General features: G+C 47.5%; 1 protein-coding gene across 1 annotated transcript in view; it reads right to left on the bottom strand.

Annotated features, from left to right (window-relative positions):
* ATP7A (ATPase copper transporting alpha) overlaps positions 1-20019 on the bottom strand; it is a 1086974-nt gene that overhangs the window by 607362 nt on the left and 459593 nt on the right. Inside the window, exons 5-6 of the mRNA XM_069612588.1 lie at positions 15417-15632; positions 14404-14567 (exon numbers count right to left, since the gene is read on the bottom strand). Of these exons, the coding sequence (XP_069468689.1) occupies positions 14404-14567; positions 15417-15632 (380 nt within the window). The remainder of the gene's footprint in view (positions 1-14403; positions 14568-15416; positions 15633-20019) is intronic.

The raw sequence follows: 20019 nt of genomic DNA, 5'->3' as shown, positions 1-20019 counted from the left end.
TCTTTTAAGACAGAATTCCTATTTTGGGGTTTCAAGGGCCACTCTTTAGGGACTCTAAACCTTTTGATTATTCCCCCTTTCTTTTGTTGGATCTTGGACCTATTTTTGGTGGGCATAGGGACTTCTCCTGAATGCCCGTTGCAAGCCTTTTTTCCTCTTTTAAAGTATGTGGTCTTCATTCACCCATAAACCTCCCAAGTCCAAGAGGTACTTTCTAAGTACTTCCTTTGTGTCCTCTGGTGATTACATCATACATTTGTTTTAGGAAGTCGACTGGTGGCAGCTTTACTTTAGTTTTAGCTACACCAGGGGTGCAAGCCATTTTACTGCATTGGTAGTCCAGTGCATCTTTTTGGTAGCCGTTGGGGTACCAATATATGTTTAAATCCTGCTCCTGGCTATTTTGTATTTTAGGGCTGCCGTTGTTCGAGAACCACAAGGTAGGCTTAAAATAACTGCTCTGCACACAAGGGCTTTTTGTTGACCCAAACAGCAGCCCCCATATTGTTTTTAACTGTTTGACCAGTATAATTCCCTAGCCTCTGCCTTTCACATCCTATCGGGTGGCCTGGGCCGAGTGAAAGTTCGAAGGGCCCACTGGTACAGTGGGCCACATGACCCCCGTCACTAGCCCTCTATTGTGATTTGTGGGATGGCTCTGGCCAGCACCTAAGAGCAGTGGTACATAAAGGGCAACCCTGCAATGTTTCTCATGCTTGCTCTATTCTTGATGGACCTTGGAAGATGCAGGTTAGCTTACCGGCTGGAGGATTAGCCTCCATTTTCCCGACTTTTGAGGACATTTTTAAGACCTCATCTGATCATGCTGGCTCTATGCAGGGGTGTAGGCACATCCCGGTTGGTGATTTCTGCTGCTGGAAGCCCAGGCTGGGCTTCCTGCCTGCCCTGCTGACTGCAAGTCGGTGTTGAGTCAGGTCTTCCATGCCTCATACTGCCATGGTCTCCCAATTTGGTGCTGGGGAGGGTGATGGGAGACTGCGTCCACGCCTCATCTGCTCCGTCAGCTGTACTTGATCGTCTTTACTGTGGGACAGTCATCTGTGGATAGGCCACCCTCCTTTGTCCAATAAGCTGCCGGAATCCTCTTGGCAAGGTTCCCTCTTGGTGACTGAGAACGCGCAACCAGACAGTATAAACTGTATTCTGGAGCAGATAGAATATAGATGAGAGCTAGGCAAAGGAAGCAGAAACATAAATGGAAGGTACATCATTGAAATAAAGAGGTTTTCAAAACCTTATGTAATTGCAATAAAGGTTATATTTCTGCGCTTGAGCGACACATAATTTCAGAATCTTAATCCATAAACTGAGAAAAGCCCATCACTTCTTCCAACACAGCGAGAAAAGGGTATCTTCAATAGTTTTGTGTCCTCTGATCGGAGTGATCTTGGTTGGTAAGAAGAGATTGTTTGCTACATATCGTGGAGCAAGATGGTTTACGCATTTTTGCATTAAACATAACACTTTAAAATCTTCCTCACTGGTATTTTTCGCTGCTGACTTGAGGGGTTTCATCAAGGAAAGGCCATTTATTCTTAATGTTGGTAGTCTGGTTTGTCATTGGCCAAAAGTTCCCTGGCCACCGGATATTTGTAATCCTCACCTTGGAAGAAGCCATGTACTAACCGGGTTGTTGCTTGCTGCAAGAGCATTAACATTGGGGGGGGGAGAGGGGGGGGGGGGGGGGGGGAGTCTTCCTCCTGTGCTGCAACTCCTCCTGAGGCCCCTGTTCTTGGCCAAACCTGTGAGGTGAAACAGACCTGCCTTCATTTTTCCCATAAAGGCAGCTGTCTATTAACCTTGTCCCGTTTAACTCTATGGAATATCATACTCAACCTTTGTTGTACTCCACTACGGTTCAGGGAGTTCTAGGCTAAAAACTTGTTTTTTGGCACTTACCCATGATTTTAGATGAACAAGCTACTCTCTTACCTGGTAACGTTCTTTCGATGGGATGGTCCGACGACATATTCCATATATATGACAGTAATCACCACAGCTGTGCTGTTTCGGAACATTTTCGGCATCTGCGTCCTGCGTCGATGACATCGATGCGCCGTCCTCGAAGACCTCCTCCAACGGCCGATGTCATAAGCAGGACACACGACGCCCGTAGCCTCAGTTGTAGTTTTTCCCCAAAACGTGTGCCACCAGTCTTCTGCCAGTCTGACACACAAAGCCTTGCGGAAACGTAAGCTGCAATCGCATAAGAAATTCTGTAGCGGGGAAGGTAGGGAGGGAGTGATATGGAATACGTCGTCGGACCATCCCATCGAAAGAACGTTACCAGGTAAGAGAGCAACTTAATCTTCGTGGGGATTGGGTCCTCCGACGTATTCCATATCTATGACCGACTCCCAAAATGCAAGGAGGTGGGAAAATAATTTAGAAAACAGAAATTTAGCATGCCTAATCAAATTGCAGAGTAAAGGACCGCTTTGCCAAAGGCCAGATCCTGCCCCCGGATGGAATCGAGGGAATAGTTGCGTACAAAAGTATGTACCGAAGCCCAGGAGGCTGCATCACAGATGTTGTGAATAGGAACACCCCTCTGCAGGGCAGTAGAGGCAGCCATACCCCTGGTAGAATGGGCCTGTAAGCCGACCGGTGGGTCCTTACCCGCCAAGCGGTAACACTCGGAGGTAGCCAAAATAATCCAGCGAGACAAAGTCTGTTTCGTCACAGCCTGTCCCAAACACTTTCCAGCGTAACCAATAAAGAGCTGATCGTCCACTCTGACCCGGGACATGCGTGAAATATAAAAGCTTAACGCTCTCCTAGGATCAAGCCTATGGAGCCTCTCCTCTTCCTTACCAGGATGTGGAGGAGGATAAAATGCCGGAAGAACAACCTTCTGGTCTAAATGAAATTCCGACACCACCTTCGGAAGAAATGAAGGACGAACTCTAAGGACAACCATGTCCTTCTAAAACACAGTGAAGGGTGGCTTAACTGAAAGTGCCTGTAACTCACTTACTCTGCGAGCGGAAGTGACCGCAACTAAAAATACAGTTTTCAGAATTAACAGTCTCAAAGGGCATGAATGCAAAGGCTCAGACGTAGCACCCATCAGAAACTTGAGAACAAGGTTCAAATCCCAACCGGGCACCTGGAAAGGTGACGGAGGGAACACATTAGTGAGCCCTTTCAGAAACTGAGAAATTAAAGGAATTTTAAAATAGCAACACTCTTCAGACGAGCGCTTAAATATGGACAGCGCCGCCAGGTAACCTTTAATGCTACCCACTTGAAGGCCCCTGTGGGCCAAAGAAAGCAACAAAACCGAACCATGGGAATTTCACATGCAAAAAGGATCTACATGCAAAAGGATCCACATTCTTAACCCTGCACCAGTCGCATAACGTTCTCCAACGGCAACGGTACAGGGACTTTGTTGCTGGCCTTCTGGCCGAAAGCAACACCTCCATCACGTTTTCAGGGAGGTCCCAATCCTTATACCTCAACCTTTCAGAAACCAAGCTTGAAGGTTGAGGGACCTGACCTCTGGATGGAGAACCTAACCCCCCCCCGCCCGTGAGAGCAGATCGTCTCGGTAGGGAAGACGACGTGGAGGGCCGATGGACAAGTCGAGAAGGTAAGGGTACCACGTCCTCGGGGCCCACGCCGGAGCAATGAGGATCATCCGGGAACCGAACCTCCGTAGTACTTGCAGGATGACGGGGACTGGAGGAAACGCATACAGCAGTGGGAAGGACCACTCCACCACGAACGCGTCTCCTAAGGCTCCGTTTGGAGGAAATTCACACGAGCAGTACCTCTCGCGCTTCCGGATGACACTGGAGGCGAAGAGATCCACTTGAGGGGTCCCCCAAAGGGCAAAGATCTCCAGGAGAATCTCCTGAGCCAACTCCAACTCGTGAGAGATCGCACTCTGCCTGCTCAGAACGTCCGCCATCTCGTTTTTTGTCTCCTGCCAGATGAGCTGCTGGGATCGAAACTTCCTGCTGGATTGCCCAGAACCAGAGCTGCATCGCCTCCCTGCACAGAGGAAGTGGCCCTGCCCCCCCCTTTTGTTGAGGTAGTGCATGGTCACCGTGTTGTCCATCAGGATCAGGACATTCTTTCCTCGCACAGTCGGCAGAAAAGCCTTCAGGGCTAGCCTGACGGCCCTCAGCTCCAACAGATTGATATGGAGTCTGGACTCCGACGGAGACCAACGACCGCTGTCAACTCGTTGGCATGAGCTCCCCATCCCGTGAGGGACGCGTCCGTCACGATAGTCACCTCCGGCCAGGGCAGCAAAAATGGAGCCCCCCCCCTCATCAGATTGCCTTCGTCGGCCCACCACAGAAGGTCCTGGGCGACCGAAGACGGCACCTGAACAGGGTCCGACATCCTGCCGGAGGACTGAGACCACTGGAGCTTGAGTGCCCATTGCAAAGATCTCATCTGCAACCTGGCCTCTTGCACCAGAAGAATGCAGGATGCCATGAGGTCGAGCAGTCTCAAGAACTCGAATGCTGGGAGAGTCTGGGCAAGTTGAAACTTGTGCACCATCTGCTGAATGTGATGAGCCCTCACCTGGGGAGGAAAACACTGCCCCAGGGACGTGCCAAGCACTGCTCCGATGTACTGGAGCCTCTGAGTAGGTGTCAAATGGGACTTCTTTAAGTTGAGGGAGAAGCCCAGCTTGTGGAGGGAGTGGCAGGTGACAGAGATGATCCAGGACTTGCTCGGGAGAGCGCGCCCTGATCAACCAATCGTCCAGGTAGGGGTAGACATGAATCCCCCTTTCCTGAGGTGCGCTGCCACCACTACAATGAGCTTGGTGAAGACCCTCGGGGCAGAGGTCAATCCGAACTGCAGGACCCGAAACTGAAAGTGCGAGTCGCCAACCGCAAACCTCAGGTACTTCTTGTGCTTTGGATGTATCGGCACACGAAAATAAGCGTCCTTGAGGTCGAGGGACACCAACCAGTCCTGAAGTTGAAGGGCCTGGAGGACTTGAGAGAGAGAGTAACCATCTTGAACTTGTCCTTCCTGAGGAGTTTGTTCAAACCGCGCAAGTCCATGATGGGGCTCAATCCCACGGCTTTCTTGGAAATAAAAAAATAAGGGGAATACCATCCCTTGTTCCTCTCCGCTACAGGCACCAGTTTTATGGCGCCTTTCTCAAGCAGGGATTGAATTTCCTGCGCAAGTAGCGGATCCGGACTCTTCAAAGAGATTCCCCAGAGGCCTCTGCCGGAAAGGAAGACAGTAGCCGTGGGTTATGATCTCCAGAACCAACACATCTGAAGTAATGGCGCGCCATTCTGCAAGATGCTGCGCCAGCCTTCCCCCCAACCGGTGAACCATGGGACATGGCCTCATGACTGAGCTGAAGCGGCTGCTGCGTTGCCTGAGGGCAAATAGGCAACAGCCCGAGCGGGCTTGGCACCTTGTTTTCCACCTATGGCACCCCTACGGAGGCCCCTTTGACTGGCAGATCCTCTCACTTTACCAAAGGATAAGGAATAACGAAAGGAACCTCCCGTCCATTGCTGTCCCCTAGGACGAAAAGGCAGAGGTTGTCGAACTGCAGCTCCCAACGACTTCGCTGCAGCTTTGGAGGTCTGCAACCTCTCAAGGCTCTCGTCAGCCTTGCTGCCAAAAAGATGTTCCCCGTCAAAGGGCATGTTGAGGAGCCCGGCCTGCACATCAGGAGCAAACCCCGACTTCCGCAACCACGCAAACCTGCGTATCACGGTGCTCGCCGCCATGGACCGGCTGACGCAATCTGCCATGTCCAAACTCGACTGAACGGTCTCACACATAGCATCCTTGCCATCCTGATCCATGGCAAGGAAACCATCCCGTTCATCCCCTTCGGGATGATGTTCAGCCGCCAAGGAAACAGTTCCACAGAGTGTGCGTGAAACGAGACAAGGCACAAATGGAGTTGGCCGCCTGAAGCGCCATACCCCCAGCAGAAAACACACTTTCTTCGCCCAGCCGTCAAAACGCTTGTCGTCCCCATCAGGAGGGATGGTAGGGTACGACGCCTGTTAAGCCGGGGCCGTAGCCGCCTGCACCACCAAACTCTCCGGAGTAGGGTGCTTGGACAAGTAGCAGGGGTCACTACCGGCTGGGCGGTATTTTCGCGGCAAAGACTTGCTCACTGCCGGGAGACTCTCCGGAGCAGTCCAAGCCGCTGCCACCTTTCTTTGCAGAGCCATATGGAATGGCAGTACCGGGTCAGTTGGGGGACCAATGTCGAGGATATCCGTAAGGTCATCCTGAACAAACTCCCCTGGGGGAGCAGACCATCCTAAGTACTCGGTGACCCGTGACATGAGGCGCCGGTACGAAGAATCGGCATGAGTGCCAGGATCAGGCCTATAAAACTCCACCTCCGGAGAGGTGTCCAGCCCACTAGCATCCTGCAGGGACTGCCTCAGGTCCTCAAACTGGCTATGGCCCGAGAGAATCTCATCAGGCACCGTGTCAGGCACCATGCCATTATCAGAGCCCTCATCCACCTGTGAAATGAATTCCAGATGGTGGTAAGAAGGCACAGAACTGGAACCAAAGCCATGCTTGACCTTGGCCAGAGCCTTCCTAGGTGGTCCCCCGAGCCACGGGGTACCCCCGTCGCCACAGCCCCGAAAAGCGTTGAGGGCGCCGAGTGAATCGGCACCGATAACAGACGCGGCACTGACGGCGTCAACACAGACCTCGAGGGAGGAGCTCCGAGCGTGTCCCTCGACATCCTGGGCGCCGAAGGCGTCGACAACTTCCTTGGAGGCGGAGCCTCGAGAGAGTCCGTTGACAGCCTCGGCGCCACAGGCGATGTCTTCTTCGAAGACTTCACAGGTTCACGCGGTCTCGAACGCGTCGAGGAACGGGACCTGGACCGGGCATGCCGAGAACGATTCCCCTTGTCCGAGAGGGACCTTTCCCGCGAATCGTGACGACCACCCGAGCCCGAAGGCATGCGAGCGGCGTCTCTCGGCTGATCACGACCGACCCCACTCGGAGGCGCGAACGGACCAGTGCCCTGCGATTCGAGAATCGCCAACATTTTCTTCCCGAAGGAAGCCCATTCCTCTGGTGTCGCATGCTTGGTGGGGTAAGCGACCAGCCGACAGGCGGAGTCCTCGGATGAGGACGGGGAAGGCGACCGATGATGGCGCATCCGGGAGTGCCTCGAAGAGGCAGAGGAGTGGCAAGACCAGCTCCGGGACCGAGACCCACTGGACTTCCGATGACGCAGAGAGTCGCCCCTCGAGCCGTCCGTCGAAAGCCCTGCAGACCTCGACTTCCGTGGCTTGGATACCTTACCTACCGATAACTTCTTGCGCTCCTGCAAGGCTTTCGACGTGAGCGACTGGCAGTCGACACAGTCATCCATGTCATGGGCCTCCCCGAGGCACCAGAGGCAGGCGTTGTGCGAGTCCGTGACCGACATCTTGGACCCACAGTCCCCGCACTTCTTAAAGGCCGGACGCGGTGTGGAAGACGAGGTAGACATCTTCACGAAGAATAACTTCACAAACGAACAGGTTTGAAGAACCGAGATGAACAACAGAAACTCCAAAGAGTCGAGGCGTACCGAGATTCACGAAGTGAACACGTTCGCGGAAAAAACGGAACTCAGGCTACGGGTGTCGTGTGTCCTACTTATAACATCCAGTGACGTCGGCCGTTGGAGGAGGTCCTCAAGGACGGCGCATCGATGCAGGACGCAGAATCTTTTCCGAAGCAGCACCGCTGTGATGATTACGGTCATAGATATCGAAAACGTCGGAGGACCCAATCCCCTCGAAGTACTTTTCATGCTCTCCACTTCTTTAACTGCGAGTGCAGGTGTACACTATCTAATGTCGGCGACTGTCACTATTTTTCCCAGACGTGAATTGCAATGCTAACGTAGATTAAATGTTTTTGGATTTATTGGAGGCATGTGGCTGTTTTAAAAAAAAATGTTTTCCAACCTTTATTACGGTGTTTGACTGACATGTGTGACAAGACCAGTACTGGGAGAGCCTTACAGTCAAGACCTGTGTTTTAGGTTTTTAAAAGGCATATACCGACGTTTTTGAAACAGGCAACCAAGATGTGGAACCCCCTCCAAGGGTGGGGGGCCTAGAGCGCTCCCATACAGAGGTTTCTGACCAGATTTTCAGAGATGCTCCTCAGGAATCAGAGTACTGAGCACAGTCATTGTCTGATCCATTCTGCTCCCTATCAGCAGATTCTCCAAGGGGGGCTATGATAAACATCAGCATGAGGAGCCAGGTATCCCAGGGCTATCCAGAAGTTCAGAATACACCCAGCCTATATAACCTCTCTGCTAACTACTCAGCATTAGGACCACACCATGTATTTCAAAGTAACTCTGTGAGGTTATTGAGCTTAACATGTCCCAGCGTCCCTTGAAGGGAACCCATTCCATTTCTACCGACTCACTAAGTCCCACAATTTACCATGACCCTGGATATAACAAGCTTTTTCATCTAAAAACTTTCTTCACCTAACAATGCACTTTGCAAAAGGAAAACAAACATGTATTTTAAGAGATACATTATAGAAATAAAAAAACAGCATAAGAATTAGCACCAAGGGCAGAATCACCAGAGAGCCCCAAGTCCAGCCCCCTCTATCCCCTTGAACCAGCATGTTCTATTGCAGTACCCCATTGCTCAAACCATACCTCCTGTCATAAGCAAGCCAATATTTTTTTTCATTGCTGGTAAAAAACACTACCTGCAGGGAAACCATGAGAGCCCCTTTGAGCATAGTCAACACTGCCAGTCCCCCCACAAAGCCCCCTCAGAGTCTACAGGCTGCTGCAGCGCACAAGATCATCAGCACTGAACGCTGCGACAAGCCAGTGGAAAAGAAACCTCCTAAGGGAAAAGCCACAAGCCTGCACAAAAAAGTCAGAGGCGCTGCAAGCACCAACGAAGACCCATGCATACTGATCAAACCCCAAGACCACCAGGCACTTACAACCCCCTCTTACAACTGAAAACTTAACCTCATTTGATCACAGCAGAAATGCAAACTCAAACATTGCCCATCGCGGGCCACCATGGTGTTCATTGGAAGAAGGAGCCACTGGGATGCTGAGTCCAAGAATAAAAAGGAAACAAAGTCTTTTGGAAGTGCAGCAGTTTAGCTCTTTGCAGTGCTCTACTTTGGTTGACGATTTCCCCGACTGTAGAAGTCCTGTGAAGATGAATCTTGCTGTTGTCTCCTTAAAGGCTTGGCAGATGAGGATAAGACCCCTGGGAACGTTAGATGACTTCTGGCGTCAACGCGTGCATAGGTCACTTTTGTTGTCCGAGTTACACGGCTGTCCGACTTTGTTCTTCGGTGCTGCAGCATCGACGTCAGTACGGCTTCTGATGATCTGGAATCAACCACTCCAGACCTCAGACCCTCACCAAGTCTGGACCCTCGGGGTGTCTTGGTTAGCTTCTAGTGGCAAGAAACCCACCAGCGGACATTCCTCTGCACTCAGCGACCCTGTAATCTCTCCATGGGGAAAAAGTGGTCAGTGATGATGGCGGGGCAAATCTCCCAAGTGTTTTATCCACTTTGCATCGGATGCTGGGTTGATTTGAATTACCTGCTGGTTTTGGCCCTCATTTATCAGCTTCCACAGTTCTCTGGTATTCCTTCAGGCGACTGAACATAGTCTCTGCATCTCTTTGCATCATCATACTTTTATGAGATATCCGCCAGTTTTTATATTGCTGTTTATATGCTCAGCAGTGCTTTAATCGTATTACAGCAGGGAACTTTTTTAGTTCTCTAATATATTTCCTTTGTGACTTTCTCTTTCGTGATCTCATTATCATATGCATCCATATTCATGCAATCACGATTTCTGGGGTTTTCTACTAAACTTGCCAACAAAGGTATGTAGTCAGTGATACACTTGTGCACATTTTCCTCCCCCTATGAAATGTTTTGTTAAGCGACTGACTCCCTCTGGGTTTATGCGCGGTCTGATCTTCTTAGCTTCCACTTCAACCATCACTTGCCAACTTTCTGGATCTTTTTCATGCAGGGCGTTCCAAGTCAGTCTCACCAGGTTGTGGTCACTGTTTTGAATACATACTACTTCTAACAAACTTGTTGCATCATAGACAATCTGTGATACGAAGTAGTAATCTGAAACAGTTTTGTTCCCCTCTGCGCCACGTTGGGGCGATTGGGATATCACCAGCTATTTGACCATTTAGCATCTGGAGATTTCTAATTGAGTTTCCCTTATCCACCATTCTGCTTTTACATTCTTTCCACCAGCTAGATTCCTCCTTTTACAAACTTCCTGAGCCACTACATTACAACATTCAATATTCAGATCCCCACACAGAATCAGCCACACATTCTAGTGTTTACAATACATGTTATCGATCGCTTTCATCACTAAACTCACAAAATGTGTTTCACATCTTTTGTCATTCCAATAGATGTTAATTAATCCCAAGAAATGCTTCCTACTACCCTCAGGTCCCCTCAGTCCGATAAGCACTGATTGAATATATGGCCTTGGGAAACGCTTCCATAACCTCCAGGCTTATTCCATTTTTAATCATCGTTATTAGGCCCGCCATTGAACGGCCCTTTGGCCCCTTTATTGCATTTGTGAGTACATTATGCCTGTCCACTATGTGGCTATTCGTTATCCAGGTTTCCTGCAGGCATAGTATGTCATAATCCTTGGTTTCTATCTCTGCTGTACTAAATAAATGGGAGAAACCCCATGTATTCCATGTGCCCATCACGATCTTATTATCCTTGGTATGGTGTTAACATTTGTTTTTCCTTGCAACCAAAGCGCCTGCCAGTTAATCCCAAGATTTAACCTCTTGTACAGCAAGATTTATTTTATTTTTTTATAATCATTGGTCCTTCCTTTACCCCCCACTGTTTGATCAATTGTTATTTTTGGTTGACCTAGTTGTTGATTATCCTCGGGGTATTTCTCATTTTGCTGTACTGCAGAGCCTTTTAGCATTGTGTACACTTGCTCTTTTTCCTCCCTCTGTATCTCTTTCTGTGTTTCGGTGCAAGATCTTAATTCCAAACCCTAGTGGTCTTAGACTAGAGGCAGCTTTGGATTATATAGGACTTAATGTGGAGGCACACAAAGTCGTATTTTCCGTTCTTTGGGGGAAATCAACAATCAATGTCCTCAGATTTAATTGTCCCAAAGTTACGGATGTGATTCAAGAGTCGCATCACATTATTACGGTTCAAAATCAGGTCATCTTTTGCCGTCATGATCCTCTCCAGTATTATAACCCTTGGTCTCTTAACTTGTGGATGCCATTGCGTTCTGTTTTTTTATTTTCGGTCTTCACCCAAGTGAATTTGACAACATTTTGCCCATGCATTTGCTATTTGTTTCCTGGCTCTTAGCTTCAGGCACTGTGGTTTCGCGGATTTTCATTTGTCTAGACGTTTGATTAAGGCCTTGTGATGTTTTGTCCCACTTCCAATGATGGGCTTGACATACAAGGATTCTTTAAGCCATGGTTTTAAAATTTGACTTAAGGACTCCTTTATGCTTTTGACTTTTTTGCATTATAATTTGATCTTCATTGCACGTTAAGTCCACTCTTGGTGATTTTAGGGAGATGTTTAATTCACCAACAACTTCAATATCATCATCATAGACCAAGATGTTCCATAGTTCTGGATTTATGGAGATTCTAGCCTCATTTTCATACTCGGAGATGCCTCAGCTGTTCTTATTGATGTGATTACTACTGAGTTTTTGGCTTGGTTACGCTCTGTAGCCTTTTAGGAAGAGTATCCTCTGTGTTTAATAGACTTTTTCATATTTCTTAGGAATTTCCTTGACCCATTTGCTTTCAATGGCTTGTTCTGCGATTCATTCTTGCTCTTGCTCTTTTGCCAGGCCTGGTTTACTCGTGCTCTTAGTTTTTTATTCTAACATGGACCAAAGATTTTGAAGTTTACTTTATCCTCAGTCCTCATTTTCTCTGATCCTATGGGGGGTATATTTCTTCATCTTCTAGAAGAAGAGCTTCTTGTCTTACGTCGGCGAAACATTTGTTCTGACCGTCACTAGGATCGTAAAGTCATTGGTCTCCACACCTTCCAACATCAGCCGCCAATGATTGAACATCACACCCTTAATAAGGGGGACATCCACTGGCCGACCTCTTGCCCTTTGATGTACTTCGAAGATTGTCACAATACTTGTCTTGCGGGCTACATTGGATACCTTTGGGTCCCCCTCTTGGTTATCTGCCTATCTGGGCCGTTTCTTTCGCTGACTATTTGTCTCCAGGCCATCTTTTACATTTTTAAATGCTTCCACCAAGGTTTGCTTTTCTCTTAGGCTTTCTTTAAAGTGTTCAAGTATTCGTTGATCTCTTATGTCGCCTTCCTTTCTGACATTCTCCATTGATTCCGCTCTTCATGTCACATAGGTTTGTAAATGCATATGTTTTGAGTGCATCATAGCAATCGAGGTAGACTGATTCTTAAAGCTCTCATGTATGGTTTCATATAGCTTTAAGAAAGGGGAAAGTGCAATAGTTCGTGCAGACATAAGAATTGCTTGGACCGCCAGATCACATTTTTTTGTTTCCTGACTTCTGTTAACACCTGGACGCTTCTGTGACTCTAGTTGTTTCAGTCTGAATCCTTCTCTCTCCCCTTCTAACTCCAAGGAGTCAGTTGATTTAGAGTTATTTTCTGCAGAACTTTGACTGCCCAAGTTTGCTTGTTCTCTGTTTTGTACCGCTTGGCTGAAAAGTCTAATTGGGGTTATTTCTAGTTCTTTAAGGTCTTTGGCCCAATGCCTCAGCTACTGATTAGATGCGGATAGCTCGGGGATTCCCCTTTCCCAGGTCTCACTTGCCGTTATCTCGCTTGCGTCCCCTCCCCGGATACTTTTCATATCCCGGGCGATTTTTATTAAGTCTTCTATCAGTTATTCAGCCATGGCCCCATTGGCTGGAATTCAGTCCTGGAGGGGGTCATGAAAACTTGGTAAAATGTTCAGTTCCGCGTCGAAGGGTCTGCTCGTAGGCAGGCCCTTATTCGGGGCTAATGGTGGTATAGGAGGAGCAGGGCAGGGGGGTATTTCTCTATATGATCAGGTTTTATATTTGAAACAGTGGTCATTCTCTTAAAAGGCTCTGTTCCAATTTCCAGTCCGTTGCTATTGGGGCAAGCCTCCAAGTCCTAACATGTACCCTCAATATTTTGTATCGTAGCCACTTTCTCGCTTTGTGTACCTCTTTCTGCATACTCCATTCTCTCTCCTCCTCCTCCCATTCCACCACTGTGGGTGGCTTGACCAAGTCCCACCCCGGGCCACAATACCTCATAATATCAGTGTTTATAATAGTATCAGCGTCCTTATTGGCCTCAAGGGTCTTCAATAAGTAAGTTGCTGTTAACATAGGCAGTACTGACACTGCCTCATTCACCCGATTCTCGAGACCTGAGCCCCCACCCTTGCAATGATGCTTTAGGAGATCATGCAAAGCTCCCTGTGGTTTGGATGAACGTAATGAGGGAGGGGTGAGGGTCAGTTTGGCCCACGGCTGTGACATTTGATTCGGGGGAGCCGATTTTGCCAATTTGGGTGTAATAGAAGTGCACTCTCAGGATCTTGAAGCACATGTACCTTGCTCCGGCGTTCGTCCTTGAGCTGGCTTCATTGTCCTTGGGGAAGTAGAAAGTGAGACACTCGCCAGGAATTGCAGCCTCGCCTGGCGTCTTGTTCGCTGTAACACTTCTTTCTCCAAAGCCCCTCCTTGCTTCATTCCTGCAAGGGTTTGCAAGGGATTACTTACTGTGGCTTAAAAGGCTACTGTCAATGGGGATTATAATAGATTTACAGGGGGAGGGGTCGTGAGCGAGATTTTGCCAGTTTGCCAGAAGCTCAACACAGCAGAGCACCGCACAACTCACGGCAAACACTCCACGACACTGCGACGCTCGGCGTCCGGCTATGGTGTTTTCACTGCTGCTGGTAATTGACATGGAAGTCAGACTCTCCAGACTCTGAACTCCAGGGACTGCAGCATACGGCAAACACACTCCACCACACAGTGCGATTTTTCAGTGACTGTGGACATTCGATTTAAAGTGATATAGGTTTCTCGTCTGCCTCACTTCGCCCTCCTCAGAGCTTGGCATGGACCACTTGGCAGCTGTTACTTTAGGCGAGTAGAGGAAAGCTAACTGGCCCCTTCATCAGGAACCTACTCAGATAATTATACCAATATTCTGGGGAAAAATCTCCTGATCGATTTATGCAGCTGGATAGTCCACTTACTTGCATAATCTGAGCAATATGGTTAAATTCATGTAGTGAGTTTATTTATGTCTATTAGCATTTATTTTAATTAAAATGGAAATGGAACACCTTTGACTTACTATAAGTTCCAAAACCCCATCACCCGCATCGTAATTCTCCATCACTGTGGCTCCAAACCCCAGCTCTTGGATCAGCATGGCTACGGCTGGGGGTTGTAGAATTGATGGATTGTACCGGACTTCCGCCTTCCCTGCCATCAAAGCCACAAGAATGGAGTATATTCCTGTAGATGTGCAAGGAGCAGTAATAGGATTACACACATTATGCAAAATATGTTCACATACACCATTGTGTTGGCAAAAACAGACGCTGAGTTAACAGCAACAGAGATTTTAATGCTGCACTAGTCCATGTTACTCTTTTATGACTATCTGTCTCTTACCACCTAGACGGCAGCAGCTGAAACAGATTACCACCCATTAGCACGATTAGAAACCGGCATCAAAAACAGTCACCAGGTGCAGGAGGATCATGAAAAACAAACCAAGCGCCCATTTAAATGTAATAACAGCCTTACATCCAGTCTGGAAAATAGTTATAAAAATCCAATGGGAAAGACTTGCATCTTACAGTGGGCCAGTCCTCTGATGCAGCCAGACTACAGACTGCGGCAACAACTGAAAGGGGGTACATTTGCCTGGGATCGACGAAGGGGCATTCATAAATCTACTGTTTAACAGTCATTCCAAATCATGCATTTCGAAAAGGATAGCCTTGCATCAGCATCACACATTACATTGCTGCCAACTCAAAAACAGACTCACATAACTAAAGCATCAGAGACTAGTGGATTGAGATCTGAGAAGAGTGAAAATCACTATAGAAGCCAGCCATGATGAATCCTGATCCATGGCACACTATTTGCATCACAGGCCTCTCAGATTATCACTTTCAAAAACAAAACAAATGTCTTGGATTAACATCCATTAACGGTCCATTGACGAGTATATTGGTTAAAAGGCATTTTTAAAAACAAAATATGATGGACAACTGTGATAAATATTAGAAACCATGGGCCCTACAAAAAGCAAATCGGAAATGTGATTTTTGTTCCCAGGGACGCGAATCTCACCTTCTTCAGCATTCAGATTCCTCTCAATATTGGCCACACAAGAGGCGCAAGTCATGCCTGTGATCTGGATAAAGCATTTAGCTGGGCTTGTGGGGTCCTGGTCCTCTCGCCTTGAAGCCGCTTTAGGGGGTCGAGGAAAAGACTTTCTAACTGTATTGGCCTGTGAATCTGACTGCTTTTCTGATGCGGGATCGATGACCAGTACCACTGGCTCTGCTGAAAAAGGAGATTGCCAGTGTTAATCATTCTGAAAATCATAGTGACACTTTACACAAATCATTCAAATTCTGGTTACAATACAAAGAACATGGCTGCCAACACCTCTGTATCTGGTCTCTTTTCCATTCTAGCGTGGCTTTTATCATTTTTGGAGAGGTTGTGGCGCAATACTAAATAACTGATTACGAGTTTAGTGTCAACATTAAGAAAATGCAGTATGTGAAAATACTGCATGTTTGACCGCCCAGCACCAAAATTGGAGTTTCGTTACTCAAATGCTTCAATTCAGCTTGCTTTTGTGTGCCGTTGATTACTGCTGCACAAAATCATCACTGCATGCGAAAGTATCACTTGAGGCAACACGTCATCTCCCCATGGAATCCTATGTGACTCCGAATGGGGAATAATTGAAGGGTGCACATGACTCCAAATCATGTGGACCCTCATGTTACCGCACGCAGAAACAGTATTTCCACTTGGCAGTATTCCCAGAGGACATACCGCCAAACTTGTATTCAGGCCCTAGGGCAGGGAAACATATTAGACCAGAGAGTAGTCCAAAATATCTGCTTAAACACTCTGCATTATGGACTGTTTATTGTGTATTTGCTAATTTAATCTTGAGCAAAGTAATCCCAAACTAGTCCCCAAAATAACCTTTAGTAGCCTGTCCATCTGCTTATTACAATTAATGCACATTGCTCTTCTAACAATTGTTAGTGTAGGCTGTTCTGACTTTTGCTCAGAGATTGAGCGCAAGTAAGCTGGGTATGGTACTCGAGACTTGATGTTGGGTGCAATTTACCTGGAATTGCACCAGGACTCAGACTCTCGCATGGGACTCGAACCTTGCCACATCCTGACCAGACAGCACACACCAGGCTGACCAGGGAATACAAGTGTCTGCCCACAGCATATTTAAAGGTCTAGCTTTCCCAAAAATCCTACTTCAGTTACTCAAACATGACTGAGGGACAGACATGGGGTCAGGCTGCATTTCACAAGTTTAATTCCTGGCAAAACCAACTTCATTATTCCAAGGTAAATAAATTGAGGAAAGGCCCTCTGAACAGTTTCATGTCTAAAGACCGCCCCATGAAGGCCCACCCAGGAAAAGACAGATTGTTTAGGCTAGTTTGGAGTGCCCATCAACGGGCAGGATTATGTGGATTTCAGGTTGTTTACACCTCAAATCTCCCCCCCCCTTGCAGCCATTCTCACCCCCACTTCATTTCGCCCCCGCAGGATTTCCTTTTTCACTCCGGGACACCGCTTTTGAAGGCCGCTGTCTCCAGTCTCTGCCAAAAACAAAGGGGCGCCCCCACACACACATAGCCCTGTGCAGACTTGTGGGGAGCGCAGCTCTGCAGACTTGTATGCAGTGTTTTCTGCTCACAATCAATAGATCATGGGCAAAAGACAATATACCCCTCCAAATAACAGAGCCAAATGGCCAACAAACTAAAAGAAAGTCAGATAGCCGGTCAGATATCACAGCAAGGAGAGCGCTCGCTTTGACATCTGTGCAGAGCCCAGGTCTGGAATCTCGGCAAGGCCAAACTCAGCCTTTCATCCTTCGAGGTTGATAAATGTGCACCACACACCATGGGTAAAAGCAGTGCTCAGATGCCTGGGGGTTTGTAGCGCTATATAAAAGCAAATTATAATCTTTATTATTATTAAAGTACAGCACAGGCCGTGGAAAGTTCCCAAATGTGAACCAGTCTTAGGCACTCTAGACCAAGCGATCAAAATGTACAAAAATGTGGCACATGCAGGATCGGCATGCATACAAATGCAGAATATGAGGTATACGAGAAGGGCCGATAAATGAGCTGGACCGGACAAAAATAAACATGAGGCAGTGACAAGTGTTTGCTAGCAGCCAAAATGTATCCATTCCTGCCATCGGTGAAAAAAAGGAAAGGCGAGTGAAGCAACAGTGTGGGGTAAGCAGGGCGGATCTTGGCACGGATGTGCATGTTCCATGTATATGCTTTTAAAAGAGGTTTTTTTAGTGGCAAATTATTCTGGTAACCTTACTATTGCAATCCTCCATGAGTAGAGAGGAAAGGAGACAAGACCCAGGCATAATTAAGGATGATTCCTGTAATATGATCATTATACCCACATACATAAAAACAATTCACACCACCAGAATGACCCATCCCATCAACGCAGCCATAACAATGTAAACATTCCTGCCATATGTATAATATGTTGGCCAGAAGCCAATCGCATCATGTGACAAACATCTTAATCTAAGAATCAATGTAACCAAAGGGCGTCCATTTTGTGAAATGTCAGCCATTCGCATTTTGTTTTCTGTCAAAACACTTTGCGAATGTATTCTATGCTTTAGACTCGCACACCGTGCGAGGCCACGGCTTGATAGCTGAAATACTAACACAGACAGGAATGTCAAACTGTGCAGAAATACATTGTTTTTCTCTCTCACTAAGTCCTTGAAGTCGAGCAGAAGCTGCATCTAATCAGTAGTCCAGGTGCCAGATTCTCTTGCAAGCGATGTGGTAAAAGGCAGTTAAACATGAATTATATTCTCCTAGCGGTGCTCCTTCGCAGAGAGTGGTATTTTCTACTTCAGAACTATCTGACCCTTACCTCATGAGCCGAAACACACAGATAACGTAGTAAGGAATGTTTCCCTGCCAAGAACACGATATCCTTGCTGAGCCAGAGCTCCATGTTCCCCATAACAGAAAGCAATATCTGCTGACTTTGCTAAAATAACTGTTTAGGCTGAATGAGGCTTGTCATAACGCGTCATAATTGTCAATCACTGAACCCTAGCCTGTATGACATGTATGAGGATGGGTCGAATTGCCTTAGCAAAGGATATGCCTAATGTATATATATTGCTGCTTGAACGCTGTTTGCTCTCTCTCGCATCTCACAGTGTTTGGAAACACGTCGTGAGGGGTGAGACCCGGTCGGCCGACTAAGAATACTTTGAAATAAACCAGACTTGTTTGGAAAACAAACCTCACGTCTGACGTGTCATTTTAGTATATGGTTATTGTGCCTTAGTTTCCATATGGAGTCTTTATGGCTTAGAAAATATGGCGCCTGAATAGGTACCCTCCCTCTAATGCTCCATCGTATACGTTGAAGTAAGGCAAAAATGAGTCGAGGACGAAGCTGTCGAACTGGGATCGGAAGGTGTTCGGGCGCCCCTGTAGAAGTGATGCGGCGACTCTGCAGATCTGTACACAGCCGATCCCTGATCGACGAGCAGCGCCAGAGACCATCAAGGCGAGGGTCCTGGAACGAGGCAAATTGCATCCTGAGTGACAAATTGGTTGATCAGGTGAGTTTTGCCCCGATTCTTAAAAGTCCTGATATTGGTAGAGAGTTGCACTTGCGAGTTCAAACACCCAGGGTAAGAATTAACCATGCCTGGGAAATTGTCTTCCTGTTTAGTGAGCTTTTTTCACTGCGGTAGACAATCTTTGGAAACTGGCCAGGTCGCGCCACCCGAAGGGTCGCCAGCACATGACATGAATATCAAGTACGGTATAGGGGCAATAGTGTTTAATGCAATTTGGCATAGGCAGACCAGACATGTATCAGACCTTTACTGGCCTAATAATGGGAGCTTTGAATTAGCACGTATAGAACACCTAGAATCAGTATTGCTACGCAAAAAGGCCCGACCTGCAGCATTCGGCGTTGTAAGAGACTGGAGGAAGGAAGCTAATCTCCGTTTGAGAAGTAGGGAGAAACGCGCACAGACAGAGAGACACAGACATCGCCTCTAGAGCATGACAACATCAGCAGACAGAAGCCATTCGGAACATGGACAGGGCTTTCCAATTAGAGGTACAGAAAATGTATCCCCAGCAAGATTTGCATACATCAGATGAACTAATAAACAAAATATTAAATGAGTGAAGAAGTGAACATCAAAGTACTGACCCAGTTGCACCTCCTCCTTCTGTACCTCCCATTCCCGTTATTCCATCTGCACCTGCAGTAAGCAGTTCCTCTGCCCCTGTGCCTGTGACATCATACCCTCCATCGCCTCCAGAGCATGAGTTAGCCATTTTAGCAGGCAGTTCTACAGAGATGGGACCTGCGCAAGGAAGCATTAGACAGACTTGTAGCATGATTAGCAAAGGAAGGACAGAAGAACTGAAACAATGGGCCGAAACGTATATTGATGATGACAATGAAGTGGCTGTGCAAAGTTGCATATCAGATCATAGAGGCCTTGGTGAACAGCAGGTATTGTTACAATGCATGGGGAATTATCTTGTGAAAATATGGAGTTATTTGACCGATACAGTGGTACGGCAAGAGTTTCGTGGTTTGGTTGTTCTTTCGAATCTGCGAGATAATGCGACGAAAGTACGAGAACATGTAG

This window comes from Ambystoma mexicanum, chromosome 5p (genome assembly GCF_040938575.1).
Source record: "Ambystoma mexicanum isolate Mex_15411 chromosome 5p, UKY_AmexF1_1, whole genome shotgun sequence".
NCBI lineage: Eukaryota > Metazoa > Chordata > Amphibia > Caudata > Ambystomatidae > Ambystoma > Ambystoma mexicanum.
The sequence above is the reverse complement of the archived record's forward strand: the minus strand, read 5'-3'. Positions and strand labels throughout refer to the sequence as shown.